The sequence below is a fragment of the Oncorhynchus clarkii genome, chromosome 24 (genome assembly GCF_045791955.1).
Source record: "Oncorhynchus clarkii lewisi isolate Uvic-CL-2024 chromosome 24, UVic_Ocla_1.0, whole genome shotgun sequence".
NCBI lineage: Eukaryota > Metazoa > Chordata > Actinopteri > Salmoniformes > Salmonidae > Oncorhynchus > Oncorhynchus clarkii.
This window is the reverse complement of record NC_092170.1, coordinates 26,331,065-26,345,413: the sequence shown is the minus strand read 5'-3', so window position 1 is coordinate 26,345,413 and position 14,349 is coordinate 26,331,065. Positions and strand designations below refer to the sequence as shown.

The 14,349-nt window shown below is 43.3% G+C and overlaps 1 protein-coding gene across 4 annotated transcripts in view; it reads right to left on the bottom strand.

The window, feature by feature from the left end:
- The window catches only part of LOC139382196 (neurofibromin-like), a 106,109-nt gene that overhangs the window by 1,330 nt on the left and 90,430 nt on the right, over window positions 1–14,349 (bottom strand). For all 4 annotated transcript variants that reach the window (XM_071126075.1, XM_071126076.1, XM_071126077.1 and 1 more), the window contains 7 exons: window positions 10,026–10,161; window positions 9,675–9,832; window positions 8,807–9,048; window positions 8,290–8,390; window positions 7,361–7,503; window positions 6,439–6,485; window positions 850–1,066 (listed from right to left, as the gene is read on the bottom strand). In XM_071126075.1, coding sequence (XP_070982176.1) covers window positions 850–1,066; window positions 6,439–6,485; window positions 7,361–7,503; window positions 8,290–8,390; window positions 8,807–9,048; window positions 9,675–9,832; window positions 10,026–10,161 — 1,044 coding nt within the window. The remainder of the gene's footprint in view (window positions 1–849; window positions 1,067–6,438; window positions 6,486–7,360; window positions 7,504–8,289; window positions 8,391–8,806; window positions 9,049–9,674; window positions 9,833–10,025; window positions 10,162–14,349) is intronic.

Sequence of the window (14,349 nt, the reverse complement as noted above, 5' to 3'; positions counted from 1 at the left end):
TACTTCAGCAATTTAGCACTGATACATAGAAATAATACAATCCATTTATTCTACAGGTAATAACAAAAACACTGGTATTAGCTAGGTGATTCTAAAAGCTAGCAGCTAGCATAGTGAAAACAACAGACAGAAATGGACACGTGATGAGAGTCACCACAGTTTGCAAACTGGGGCTAGCGTTAGCGGCTCCAGAGAGGCTCCATGGTTGTAATTTGTACCAGATGTTTTTGTTGGGATGGGAGAGAGTTGGGGACCGTCTATAGACTACACCACAGCGAGTAGAGCATGATGGGGAGGTTACACACAGACTAGACCCAGAGAGAGAGGGAGGGGATTAGCATGACAGACAGTCGACACACGCAACATAAAAAATGAAATATCTGAAATGTTTGATGGTGCTAACTAAGTACCCCTGCATATTTCAAACACACTACATTCCAGCATTTGTCCAAGTAATTATACTGTTTTTGGCAATAATTAAAATCTTGCAGTGCTTTTCTGTCATCTTGCAACATTTGATATCTTTAGTGCACAGCAGTAGCAGCATCATCATAATATTGTCAGAAGAGATACCAGTTTCAAATGTAGAGAAACCTAGCGGGAGACCTAGAAATAACCCACAGCAACAGCACCCACAGACACTTTGCCTCGAGATACTCTACAGAACACCTTACATTGGTAGGACTCAGCAAGCATCATAAGTAGGATGTTAGTGGTGTATTTGTGTGTCGGCCTCTATGTATAAATGGTGTGTGCGTGTGCTCTAGGGGCACTGGTCTGCTGTTGAGCCTGTGTTACTCCCAGGGTGGATCAGTAAAGATTGTGTTCACGCATGTATACTATGCTAACCTGGAGAGTGCTGCGAGGTGGCCAGGGAGGTCATGGAGTTGGAGAGGTTGAGGTTAGCGGTGATGCTGAGCTGGCTCTGGGTGACGGGGGGGTATGGGGAGGTGGGGGTACGGAGCTGCTCCTCGCTCCTCTCCTCCTCTGTACCTGGCAGGTAGCGGTCAATCAAGGCCTCCAGGAACTTCACAATCAGCTCAGCGTAGTCTGGGATCTGAGTTTGCTGATGGTTTGACATGAGATGGGGGGGTGGGGGGGAATAGAGGAAGAGGTGGAAAGGGATCGAGGCAGAAAAGGAGAGAAAGTCAGGTAGGGGGTGGGAATGGAAGAGAGAAAAAAGGAAAAGAAAGAAAGAATGAGAGTGAGGCGAACACGGGCCTACAAATCACAGTCTAACAGTCCAATGTCTCCCTGAGCTAAATAAGGAGAAATTGATCCTCAGCCTTTGACCAGGCTTGACTTTCCCCCAAACAAGCAGATGGCAAATGGCACCCTTAATTGGAAGAAAGTGGAGCGAGGGACAATGGGTGCACAGTGAAAACAGAGAGTCTAAGAACACCTACAAGTGTCAAAGGGCCACATATTCTGTAGTGATGGGGAAGGGGGGGATCGATACAGTTACATATTCTGCAGCAGACACATGGTGAGCAATACTGTATGTTAGTAACATCGAAACGCAATAAAGATCACAGTATCAAATCCCAACACATATAGAACAGTGTGAGAATCTCAACACATATAGAACAGCGAGAATCCCAACACATATAGAACAGTGAGAGAATCCAAACACGTATAGAACAGTGAGAGAATCCCAACACGTATAGAACAGTGAGTATCCCAACACATATAGAACAGTGAGAATCCCAACACATATAGAACAGTGAGAATCCCAACACATATAGAACAGTATCAAATACCAACACATATAGAACAGTGAGAGAATCCCAACACATATAGAACAGTGAGAATCCCAACACATATAGAACAGTAACAAATACCAACATGTGTAGAACAGTGAGAATCCCAACACATATAGAACAGTGAGAATCCCAACACATATAGAACAGTGAGAATCCCAACACATATAGAACAGTGAGAATCCCAACACATATAGAACAGTGAGAGAATCCCAACACATATAGAACAGCGAGAGAATCCCAACACATATAGAACAGCGAGAGAATCCCAACACATATAGAACAGTGAGAGAATCCAAACACGTATAGAACAGTGAGAGAATCCCAACACGTATAGAACAGTGAGTATCCCAACACATATAGAACAGTGAGAATCCCAACACATATAGAACAGTGAGAATCCCAACACATATAGAACAGTATCAAATACCAACACATATAGAACAGTGAGAATCCCAACACATATAGAACAGTAACAAATACCAACATGTGTAGAACAGTGAGAATCCCAACACATATAGAACAGTGAGAATCCCAACACATATAGAACAGTGAGAATCCCAACACATATAGAACAGTGAGAATCCCAACACATATAGAACAGTGAGAGAATCCCAACACATATAGAACAGCGAGAGAATCCCAACACATATAGAACAGCGAGAGAATCCCAACACATATAGAACAGTGAGAGAATCCCAACACATATAGAACAGCGAGAGAATCCCAACACATATAGAACAGTGAGAATCCCAACACATATAGAACAGTGAGAGAATCCCAACACATATAGAACAGTGAGAGAATCCCAACACATATAGAACAGCGAGAGAATCCCAACACATATAGAACAGTGAGAGAATCCCAACACATATAGAACAGTGAGAATCCCAACACATATAGAACAGTGAGAGAATCCCAACACATATAGAGCAGCGAGAGAATCCAAACACATATAGAACAGCGAGAGAATCCAAACACATATAGAACAGTGAGAATCCCAACACATATAGAACAGTGAGAATCCCAACACATCTAGAACAGCGAGAGAATCCCAACACGTATAGAACAGTGAGAGAATCCAAACACATATAGAACAGTGAGAATCCCAACACATATAGAACAGTGAGAATCCCAACACATATAGAACAGTGAGAATCCCAACACATATAGAACAATGAGAGAATCCCAACACATATAGAGCAGCGAGAGAATCCAAACACATATAGAACAGTGAGAGAATCCCAACACATATAGAACAGTGAGAATCCCAACACATATAGAACAGTGAGAGAATCCCAACACATATAGATCAGCGAGAGAATCCCAACACATATAGAACAGCGAGAGAATCCAGACACATATAGAACAGTGAGAGAATCCCAACACATATAGAACAGTGAGAATGCCAACACATATAGAACAGTGAGAGAATCCCAACACATATAGAACAGTGAGAGAATCCCAACACATATAGAACAGTGAGAGAATCCCAACACATATAGAACAGAGAGAATCCAAACACATATAGAACAGCGAGAGAATCCCAACACATATAGAACAGTGAGAGAATCCCAACACATATAGAACAGTGAGAGAATCCCAACACATATAGAACAGTGAGAGAATCCCAACACATTTAGAACAGAGAGAATCCAAACACATATAGAACAGCGAGAGAATCCCAACACATATAGAACAGTGAGAGAATCCCAACACATATAGAACAGTGAGAGAATCCCAACACGTATAGAACAACGAGAGAATCCCAACACGTATAGAACAGCGAGAGAATCCCAACACATATAGAACAGTGAGAATCCCAACACATATAGAACAGCGAGAGAATCCCAACACATATAGAACAGTCAGAGAATCCCAACACATATAGAACAGTGAGAGAATCCCAACACATATAGAACAGTGAGAGAATCCCAACACATATAGAACAGTGAGAGAATCCCAACACATATAGAACAGCGAGAGAATCCCAACACATATAGAACAGTGAGAATCCCAACACATATAGAACAGTGAGAATCCCAACACATATAGAACAGTGAGAGAATCCCAACACATATAGAACAGTGAGAATCCCAACACATATAGAACAGTGAGAGAATCCCAACACATATAGAACAGTGAGAATCCCAACACATATAGAACAGTGAGAGAATCCCAACACATATAGAACAGTGAGAGAATCCCAACACATATAGAACAGCGAGAGAATCCCAACACATATAGAACAGCGAGAGAATCCCAACACATATAGAACAGTGAGAATCCCAACACATATAGAGCAGCGAGAGAATCCAAACACATATAGAACAGTGAGAGAATCCCAACACATATAGAACAGTGAGAGAATCCAAACACATATAGAACAGTGAGAGAATCCCAACACATATAGAACAGTGAGAATCCCAACACATATAGAACAGTGAGAGAATCCCAACACATATAGAACAGTGTGAGAATCCCAACACATATAGAACAGTGAGAGAATCCCAACACGTATAGAACAGTGAGAATCCCAACACATATAGAACAGTATCAAATCCCAACACATATAGAACAGTGAGAGAATCCCAACACATATAGAACAGTATCAAATCCCAACACATATAGAACAGCGAGAGAATCCCAACACATATAGAACAGTGAGAGAATCCCAACACATATAGAACAGTGAGAATCCCAACACATATAGAACAGTGAGAGAATCCCAACACATATAGAACAGTGAGAATCCCAACACATATAGAACAGTGAGAATCCCAACACATATAAAACAGTGAGAAACCCAACACATATAGAACAGTGAGAATCCCAACACATATAGAACAGCAAGAATCCCAACACATATAGAACAGCGAGAGAATCCCAACACATATAGAACAGCAAGAATCCCAACACATATAGAACAGCGAGAGAATCCCAACACATATAGAACAGTGAGAATCCCAACACATATAGAACAGCGAGAGAATCCCAACACATATAGAACAGTGAGAGAATCCCAACACATATAGAACAGTGAGAATCCAAACACATATAGAACAGTGAGAATCCCAACACGTATAGAACAGTGAGAGATTCCCAACACATATAGAACAGTGAGAATCCCAACACATATAGAACAGCGAGAATCCCAACACATATAGAACAGTGAGAGAATCCCAACACATATAGAACAGTGAGAATCCCAACACATATAGAACAGTGAGAGAATCCCAACACATATAGAACAGTGAGAGAATCCCAACACATATAGAACAGCGAGAGAATCCCAACACATATAGAACAGTGAAAATCCCAACACATATAGAGCAGCGAGAGAATCCAAACACATATAGAACAGTGAGAGAATCCCAACACATATAGAACAGTGAGAGAATCCAAACACATATAGAACAGTGAGAGAATCCCAACACATATAGAACAGTGAGAATCCCAACACATAAAAAGTGAGAGAATCCAAACACATATAGAACAGTGAGAGAATCCCAACACATATAGAACAGTGAGAGAATCCCAACACATATAGAACAGTGAGAGAATCCCAACACATATAGAACAGTGTGAGAATCCCAACACATATAGAACAGTGAGAGAATCCCAACACATATAGAACAGTGAGAGAATCTCAACACATATAGAACAGTGAGAGAATCCCCACACATATAGAACAGTATCAAATCCCAACACATATAGAACAGCGAGATAATCCCAACACATATAGAACAGTGAGAGAATCCCAACACATATAGAACAGTGAGAGAATCCCAACACATATAGAACAGTGAGAATCCAAACACATATAGAACAGTGAGAGAATCCAAACACATATAGAACAGTGAGAGAATCCCAACACATATAGAACAGTGAGAATCCCAACACATATAGAACAGTGATGGAACGGTTCTGCATTATATATAATACACTTTAGATATTATACAGTCATTTAGCAGATGTTTTGAGCCAAACTGATTTACAAATCAACATACAGTACGAGTCAAACATTTTGGACACAACTACTCATTCAAGGGTTTTTCTTTATTTTTATTATTTTCTACATTGCAGAATAGTAGTGAAGACATCAAAACTATGAAATAACATATGGAATCATGTAGTAAACAAAAAAAGTGTTAAACAAATCAAAATATATTTTAGATTCTTCAAAGTTTCCACCCTTTGCCTTGATGACAGCTTTGCACACTCTTAGCATTCTCTCAACCAGCTTCATGAGGTAGTCACCAGGAATGCATTTCAATTAACAGGTGTGCCTTGTTAAAAGTTGTGGAATTTCTTTCCTTCTTAATGCGTTTGAGCCAATCAGTTGTGCTGTGATAAGGTAGGGGCAGTATAAATAAAGAAAAACCCTGGAATGAGTAGGTGTGTCTATACTTTTGACTGGTACTGTATATGTGGCCCCATTCTGAAACCAGACCTTCAACTCAGAGTTAGAAGCATCTGCTTGTCCTATTTACTCAGAACCATCATAAGGGAAACTGAGGTGGCCAGAGAGCGAGCGAGCGAGAGAGAGCGAGAGAGAGAGAGAGAGAAGGATGTCCAATAAATAAGGCTGTAATTGCTTACCGGGGCTAAATTCTTCCAGCACGGCCGCACTGCCTTGGGGAGAATGAAAGGGAAATATGAGGGCAATGAATCATACCTTTGAGAAGGGTCCGGCAAACCTCCAAAGTCCATTGAAGCCGAAGCCTGTGTGAGAGAAATAGAGAGAGAAAGAGAGAGAGAGAGAGAGAAAGAGAGAGAAAGAAAGAGAGAAGAGAGAGAAAGAAAGAGAAAGAGAAAGAGAGAGAGAAGAGAGAGAAAGAAAGAGAAAGATAGAGAGAGAGAAGAGAGAGAAAGAAAGAGAAAGAGAGAGATAAAGAGAGAGAAAGAGAGATAGAGAGAGAGAGAGAGAGAGAGAGAGAGAGAGAGAGAGAGAGAGAGAGAGAGAGAAGAGAGAGAAAGAAAGAGAGAAGAGAGAGAAAGAGAGAGAGAAAAGAGAGAAAGAAAGAGAAAGAGAGAGATAGAGAGAGAGAAGAGAGAGAAAGAAAGAGAAAGAGGGAGATAGAGAGAGAGAAGAGAGAGAAAGAAAGAGAAAGAGAGAGATAGAGAGAGAGAAAGAGAGAAAGAGAGAGAGAGAGAGAGAGAGAGAGAGAGAGAGAGAGAGAGAGAGAGAGAGAGAGGAAAAAAGTAATGGAGGGAGAAAGGTATCATTGGCAAAGTTAAACTGCTAAAGAAGAAAACACAACATAACAGTCAGGGGAAAGGGCAAGAGAGGAAGAGGGGGCAGAGAAAGGAGAAGGATGTGAGATGAGATGTAGAGGAGGAGATGGGGACTGAGACAGAGAGAGAGAAATGAAGGATGAGAAAAGTAGAGGAGGAGATAGGAACAGAGAGCGAGACAGAGAGACAGATGAATGATGAGAAAAGTAGAAGAGGAGATAGGGGCAGAGAGACAGACAGCGATCGACAGGAGAGAGAGACAGAAAGGGAGGGGTCAGAGAGAGATGAATGATGCGAAATGAGGTAGATGAGGAACAGAGGAGAGAGATGGGAAGAGCAGGTCTGTAGATGAATGTACATACTCTGTAGATAGGAGGGTTGGTATTGTGGAGGAGACTCTTCATGGTAGATCACACTCTGAACGATGCCATGCACTGGGTTCAGCAGGTTGGTATCCTGGCACATAGACAGCAGCGTGTTGATCTTGGAGTCCAGCAGGTTGTGGCTGAGAAGAGGAGAAAACAAAGATAAACATCAGCTAGGTAGGCCCTATAATCATTACAGACACACCTCACTCTGCATGGCAACACCCTTTCCCAGTAACCCTGTCAACACATATCATGACAGGACTCAAACACACTGGTGAATAACTAGGCCTCATATGAGACATTTCTCAAGTTAACCTGTACATAGCTCATCTGTAAATAGCCCATCCAACCTACCTCAACCCCATACTGTATTTTTGTATTTATCTTGCTCCTTTGCATCCCAGTATCTCTACTTGCACATTCATCTTCTGCACATCCTACCATTCCAGTGTTTAATTGCTATATTGTAATTACTTCGCCACCATGGCCTATTTATTGCCTTACCTCTTATCCTACCTCATTTGCACATGCTAAATATAGATTTTTCTACTGTGTTATTGACTGTATGTTTGTTTATTCCATGTGTAACTCTGTGTCGTTGTATGTGTCGAACTGCTTTGCTTTATCTTGACCAGGTCGCAATTGTAAATGAGAACTTGTTCTCAACTAGCCTACCTGGTTAAATAAAGGTGAAATAAAAATAAATGTAAAAAAATCTATATTTTCAACCTGTGACATTTTTACTTGTATACAGCCGCCCACTTAGAATCTCTATAGCTAGATAAACCACACTACAACTCCCATGATGCATTTGGAGCAGGACAGGCCTCTGACCCTAGAGGCTCTAGATTTGCTTAGGGAAAAGTAGGCTCTTAGGCTATGTATTTGGTTTTGCCTGGCGATTTTCGGGCATGTTTACTTACACGACGGGAAAGACTTTTGGGAAGACGACGCTAGCTTCAGCTAGATACTCGTACAGGATCCTCTGGTCAAAATCATCTGTGGTGTACTTGACCTGGGTGGCCTTGGACAGAGAAACATACAACATACGTTTACAGACTGAACCAGTTATATACTGTAGAAAGCTGTATGCTACAGTGCATTCGGAAAGTATTGACTTTTTCCACATTTTGTTGATTGATGAGGGGAACAAACAATGTAATCCATTTTAGAATAAGGCTGTAATGTAACAAAATGTGGAAAAAGTCAAGGGGTCTGAATACTTACCAAATGCACTGCATGTTGCTGCTTCCCGATGTGCAATCCATTCATGATAACTACTTGGACCCGAGCAGTAACTAGTGGTCCACTGACTATGTGCAACATGTACTGTATGTCCAGTGAGTGTGTTACATATTATATTATTATTATTATATTATTACCCGCTTTATACGTATTTCTTATTTTGCCAGGTGTGAGTTTGTGTGATAATCCTCTCACCAGCACAGTGAGCAGCAGGGCCTGGACTTTGGGGTCAGTCAGCACCTCCTCGTCCAAAAGGACATTGGACTCAGTCACAGACATCTTGCGGAGGTGGGAGTGGCCCATTCTTTGGTTGTCTATCTCATTGTCGTTCTCGGCCACGCACCTAACCTTAGGTGGGGTGGTGACGCCAGACTCGGTCTCTGGTCTCTTTGGTGCTTTGGAGTCAGATATCAGGTGATCAAAACTCTTCCTGGTTCCTGAAGAAATATACCACAGACAGAGAGTGTAGAGCTAATGATTGAAGAGGGTGAGGAGAGTGTCTAGGCAGATAAGGTGGTGAGTGGTGACATGGGATGTCCATCTTACAGCACTCTTAGATCAGGAGTGTATTTCTTGCCAGACATGAGACACAACTAACGCTGTAGTCAATACTGCCTGGTCATAGTCAGCATTAGCATGGCTTCAAAGCATAGACAGAGTATACACCCAAAAAACTGCTAACTGCAACTAACTAACTAACTAACTGCAACTAACTAACTGCAACTAACTAACTAACTAACTGCAACTAACGCTGTAGTCAATACTGCCTGGTCAGTCAGCATTAGCATGGCTTCAAAGCATAGACAGAGTATACACCCAAAAAACTGCTAACTGCAACTAACTAACTGCAACTAACTAACTAACTAACTGCAACTAACGCTGTAGTCAATACTGCCTGGTCATAGTCAGCATTAGCATAGCTTCAAAGCATAGACAGAGTATACTCCCAAAAAACTGCTTGCATGATACACTTCTGGCGCAGCAGTATAAAATGCTACTCCAATGCTAAGGGGAACACCTAGACAACATTACCAGTGTAGTTTAGCAGCAATGTTATAGTTACCCAGCAGCTTCTTGGTGTTGGCATGGGAGGCCTGGCCCATGTCCAGGCTCATGGACTTGCGTGTACGGGGGCTGATCTGCCCCACCGTAGGGTAGTAGGCATTCAGATAGCGCTCTGACACCTTGGGAGATGCCCACAGCTGGCACTCTCTCAGTGTCCTGAGGGGAGGAGATGGGGGCCACAGGTACGGAAATAACACTTCAAGCTTGATGGTAAAGATATTTACCAAGAACATAAGTTGCATCTTGGTAAAGATACTTACCAAGATGCAACTATGGATAAAGGAAAATGGGCTTTGTCTTCAGCTAAAGTTAAAACCTATTCAGGATCAAAGTGTCTTGAGCGCCTCACCTGCAGCTGGGGTCAGTGTGGTGCAGAGAGTAGGTATCCATGGGAATGTTCTCCATGGCCATCTCAGACAGCAGCAGAGACTTCCTGTGTTTTAGACTGCAGCGACTACGCACCTCCTCTGACACGGTGAGCAGGGCTGTAAACAGTCACACACACACACACACACGCACACGCACACGAACGCACGCACATACACACGAACGCACACACACACGCACCAGATCAGGGTGAAAACCAGTAATGGGACACTTTTCCATCTTTGCATAAACATTCATGAATATACATAATGGTGCCGGAGGAGATGGCTGCCGTTTTACGGGCTCCTAACCAATTGTGCTATTGTGTTAGTTTTTTGCGTTAATTGTAACATATTTTGTACATAATGTTTCTGCCACCATCTCATAACCGAAAATAGCTTCTGGATAACAGAACAGCGATTACTCACCTCATACTGGACAAAGATTTATTCTTTAATGAGTCGGACACAAAGTACGTACTTCAGAAACTGGATCAGGCCCAAATCCCAGTCATTCGCATGAAGAAGAGACAGAGATATATGGGTCGTAGGTCGGTGTGCCTTGTAAGAATCCGACAGCAAGTGGGTAACCCGCCTCTACCATCAGTCCTATCAGCCAACGTGCAGTCATTGGATAATAGTCTTGATAGGAGCTCATCCAGTTTATCAGTCACTGGCTTCATCAATAAGTGCATCGATGACGTCATCCCCATTTTGACCGTACATACATATTCCAACCAGAAGCCATGGATTACAGGCAACATCCTCACTGAGCTAAAGGGTATATCTGCCACTTTTAAGGAGTAGGACTCTAACCAGGAAGCTTACTAGAAATCCTGCTATGCCCTTCGATGAATCAAACAGGTAAAGCGTCAATACAGGACTAAGATTGAATCCCATTACACTGGCTCCGACGGTCATTGGATGTGGCAGGACTTGCAAACTATTACGGACTACAAAGGGAATCACAGCCGCGAGCTGCCCAGTGACACGAGCATATTTCTTCAATTTGCTCTTCGAGGCAAGCAGCACTGAAGCATACATGAGAGCACCAGCTGCTCCGGATGAATGTGTGATCACGCTCTCAGTAGCAGATGTGAATAACACCTTTAAACAGATCAACATTCACAAGGCCGCAGGGACAGACGGATTACTAGGACGTGTACTCCGAGCATGGGCTGACCAACTGGCAAGTGTCCTCTGACATTTTCAACCTGTCCCCGACCGAGTCTAATACCAACATGTTTCAAAGCAGACCACCATAGTCCCTGTGCCCAAGAACACCACGGAAACCTGACTAAATGACTACCGACCTGTAGCACTCACGTCAGTAGCCATTTAGTGCTTTGAAAGGCTGGTAATGGCTCACAACACAATTATCACAGAAACCCTAGATCCACTCCAAATTGCATACCATCCCAACATATCCACAGATGCTCTCTCTATTGCACTCCACACTGCCCTTTCCCACCTGAACAAAAGGAAGACCTATGTGAGAATGCTATTCACTGACGACAGCTTAGCGTTCAACACCATAGTGACATCAAAGCTCATCACCAAGCTAAAGACCCTGGGACTAAACACCTCCCTCAGCAACTGGATCCCAGACTTCCTAATGGGCTGCACCCAGGTGGTAAGGGTAGGTAACAACACATCTGCCATGCTGATCCTCAACACTGGGGCCCCTCAGGGGTGCGTGCTCAGTCCCCTCCTGTACTCCCTGTACACCCATGACTGCATAGCCAAGCATGACTCCAACGCCATCATTACGTTTCCTGATGACACAACAGTGGTAGGACTGATCACCGACAACTATGAGACAGGAGGAGGTCAGAGACCTGGCAGTGTGGTGCAAGGATAACAACCTCTCCCTCAACGTGATTAAGACAAAGGAGATTTTCGACTACAGGAAAAGGAGGGCAGAGGACGCCCCCATTCTCATCAACGGGGCTGTAGTGGATCATGTTGAGAGCTTTACCAATGACCTGTCATGGTCCAAGCACACCAAGACAGTCGTGAAGAGGGCACGACAAAGCCTATTCCCCCTCAGGAGACTGAAAAGATTTGGCATGGATCCTAAGATCCTCAAAAAGTTATACAGCTGCACCATAGAGAGCATAGAGAGCAGGTGGGGGTTGCATCCCCAACCTGGTATGGAAACTGCTCAGCCTCGGAACGCAAGGCACTACAGAGGGTAGTGTGTACGGCCCAGTACATCACTGGGGTCAAGCTTCCTGCCATCCAGGACCTCAACCAGGCGTGTCAGAGGAAAGCTATAAAAATGTCTAATGACTCCCAGCCACCCTAGGCATAGACCGTTCTCTCTGCTACCGCAAGGCAAGCGGTACCAGAGCTTCATGTCTAGGTCCAAAAGGAGCAGCTAATCAAATGGCTACCCGGAATATTTGCATTGATTCCCCCCCATGGCGCCGATAGATAGGGCAGCTGTGCTTATAGCCCCTAGGCAACTTTGCAGTATTATTATTATTATTATATATATTTTTTTAATGTTATGTTATTTCTTACATTATTAGCACAAACATTTTTTTTGTGTTATTACATACAGTCGGGAAGAACGTTTGGATATCAGAGCAGCTGTAACTCACCAGCATTATGACTAGGAATACAACTTTTTTTAATCAGATCCTTTGTTCGTAACCCCCAGGGCAATTGAACTGATTCGAGGCTGATCCAAAATATCACAGGCGGAGAAGAGGTACTTGGAATGGATTTCTAGTCCAAATCAGGAGGTGCATACAACACCCACCGCTTCCGAGTATATTACTCGCTAATGTTCAATACCTTGATAATAAAGTCAACGAGCTCAGGGCAAGGATTTCCTTCCAGAGAGACATCAGGGATTGTAACACACTGTTTCACGGAAACATGGCTCTCTCGGGATATACTGTCTTGAGTCCGTACAGCCAGTTGGGTTCTCAGTTCATTGCGCAGACAGGAATAAATATCTCTCCGGGAAGAAGGGCGGGGGTTTATGTTTCATGATTAACTACTCATGGTGTGATTGTGATAACACTCAAGTGCTTTTGTTCACATGACCTAGAATACTTCACAATCAAATGCAGACCGTATTACCTCCCAAGATAATTTTCTTTGGTTATAGTCACAGCCCTGTTTTTTCCCCCATTAAGCCAATACCACGACGGCCCTCAAAGAACTTCACTGTCCTTCCTGCAAACTGGAAACCACATTTCCTGAGGCTGCCTTTATTGTAGCTGGGTTTTTTAACAAAGCAAATTGGAGGAAAACGCTACCAAAGTTCTATTAAAACACTGACTGTAGTACCCGCGCTGCTAAAACACTCGACCACTGCTACTCCAACTTCCGGGATGCCGACAAGGCCGTCCCTCGCCCTCCCTTCGGGCAAATCTGATCACGACTCCATTTTGCTGATCCCTTCCTATATGCAGAAATTCAAAACAGGGAGAACTCGTGCTAAGGACTATTCAACGCTGGTCTGACCAATCGGAATCTACACTTCAAGATCGGTTTGACGACGCGGACTGGGATATGTTCCGGGTAGCCTCTGAGAAGAACATCAACGAATACACAGATGGTGTGGAAGCGTATAGGAGATGTTGTACCCACTGTGACTATTAAAACCTACCCTAACTAGAAACCGTGGATAGATGTCAGCATTCACACAAAACTGAAAGCGCAAACCACCGCATTTAACCATAGCAAGGTGACTGGGAATATGGCCGAATACAAACAGCGTAGTTATTCCCTCCGTAAGGCAATCAAACAGGCAAAACGTCAGTATAGAGACAAAGTGGAGTCGCAATTCAACGGCTCAGACACGAGACGTATGTGGCAGGTTCTATAGACAATCACTGACTACAAAAAGAAAAGCAGCCACTTCGCGGACACAGACGTCTTGCTTCCGAACAAGCTAAATACCTTCTTCGCCTGCTTTGAGGATAACGTAGTGCCACCGACACAGCCCGCTACTCTCCTTCTCCGTGGCAGATGTCAGTAAGACATTTAAGCGTGTTAACCCCCGCAAGGGTGCTGGCTCAGACATCATTCCGAGACCCGTCCTCAGAGCATGCACAGCAGGAGTGTTTAAGTACATATTCAATCCCAGTCTGCTGTCCCCACATGCTTCAAGATGGCCACCATTGTTCCTGTACCCAAGAAAGCTAATGTAACTGAACTAAATTTCTATTGTGCAGTAGCACTCACTTCTGTCATTATGTAGTGCTTTGAGAGACTAGTCAAGGATCATATCACCTCCACCCTACCTGACACACTAGACCCACTTCAAAAGCTCCACAGACCATGCAATTG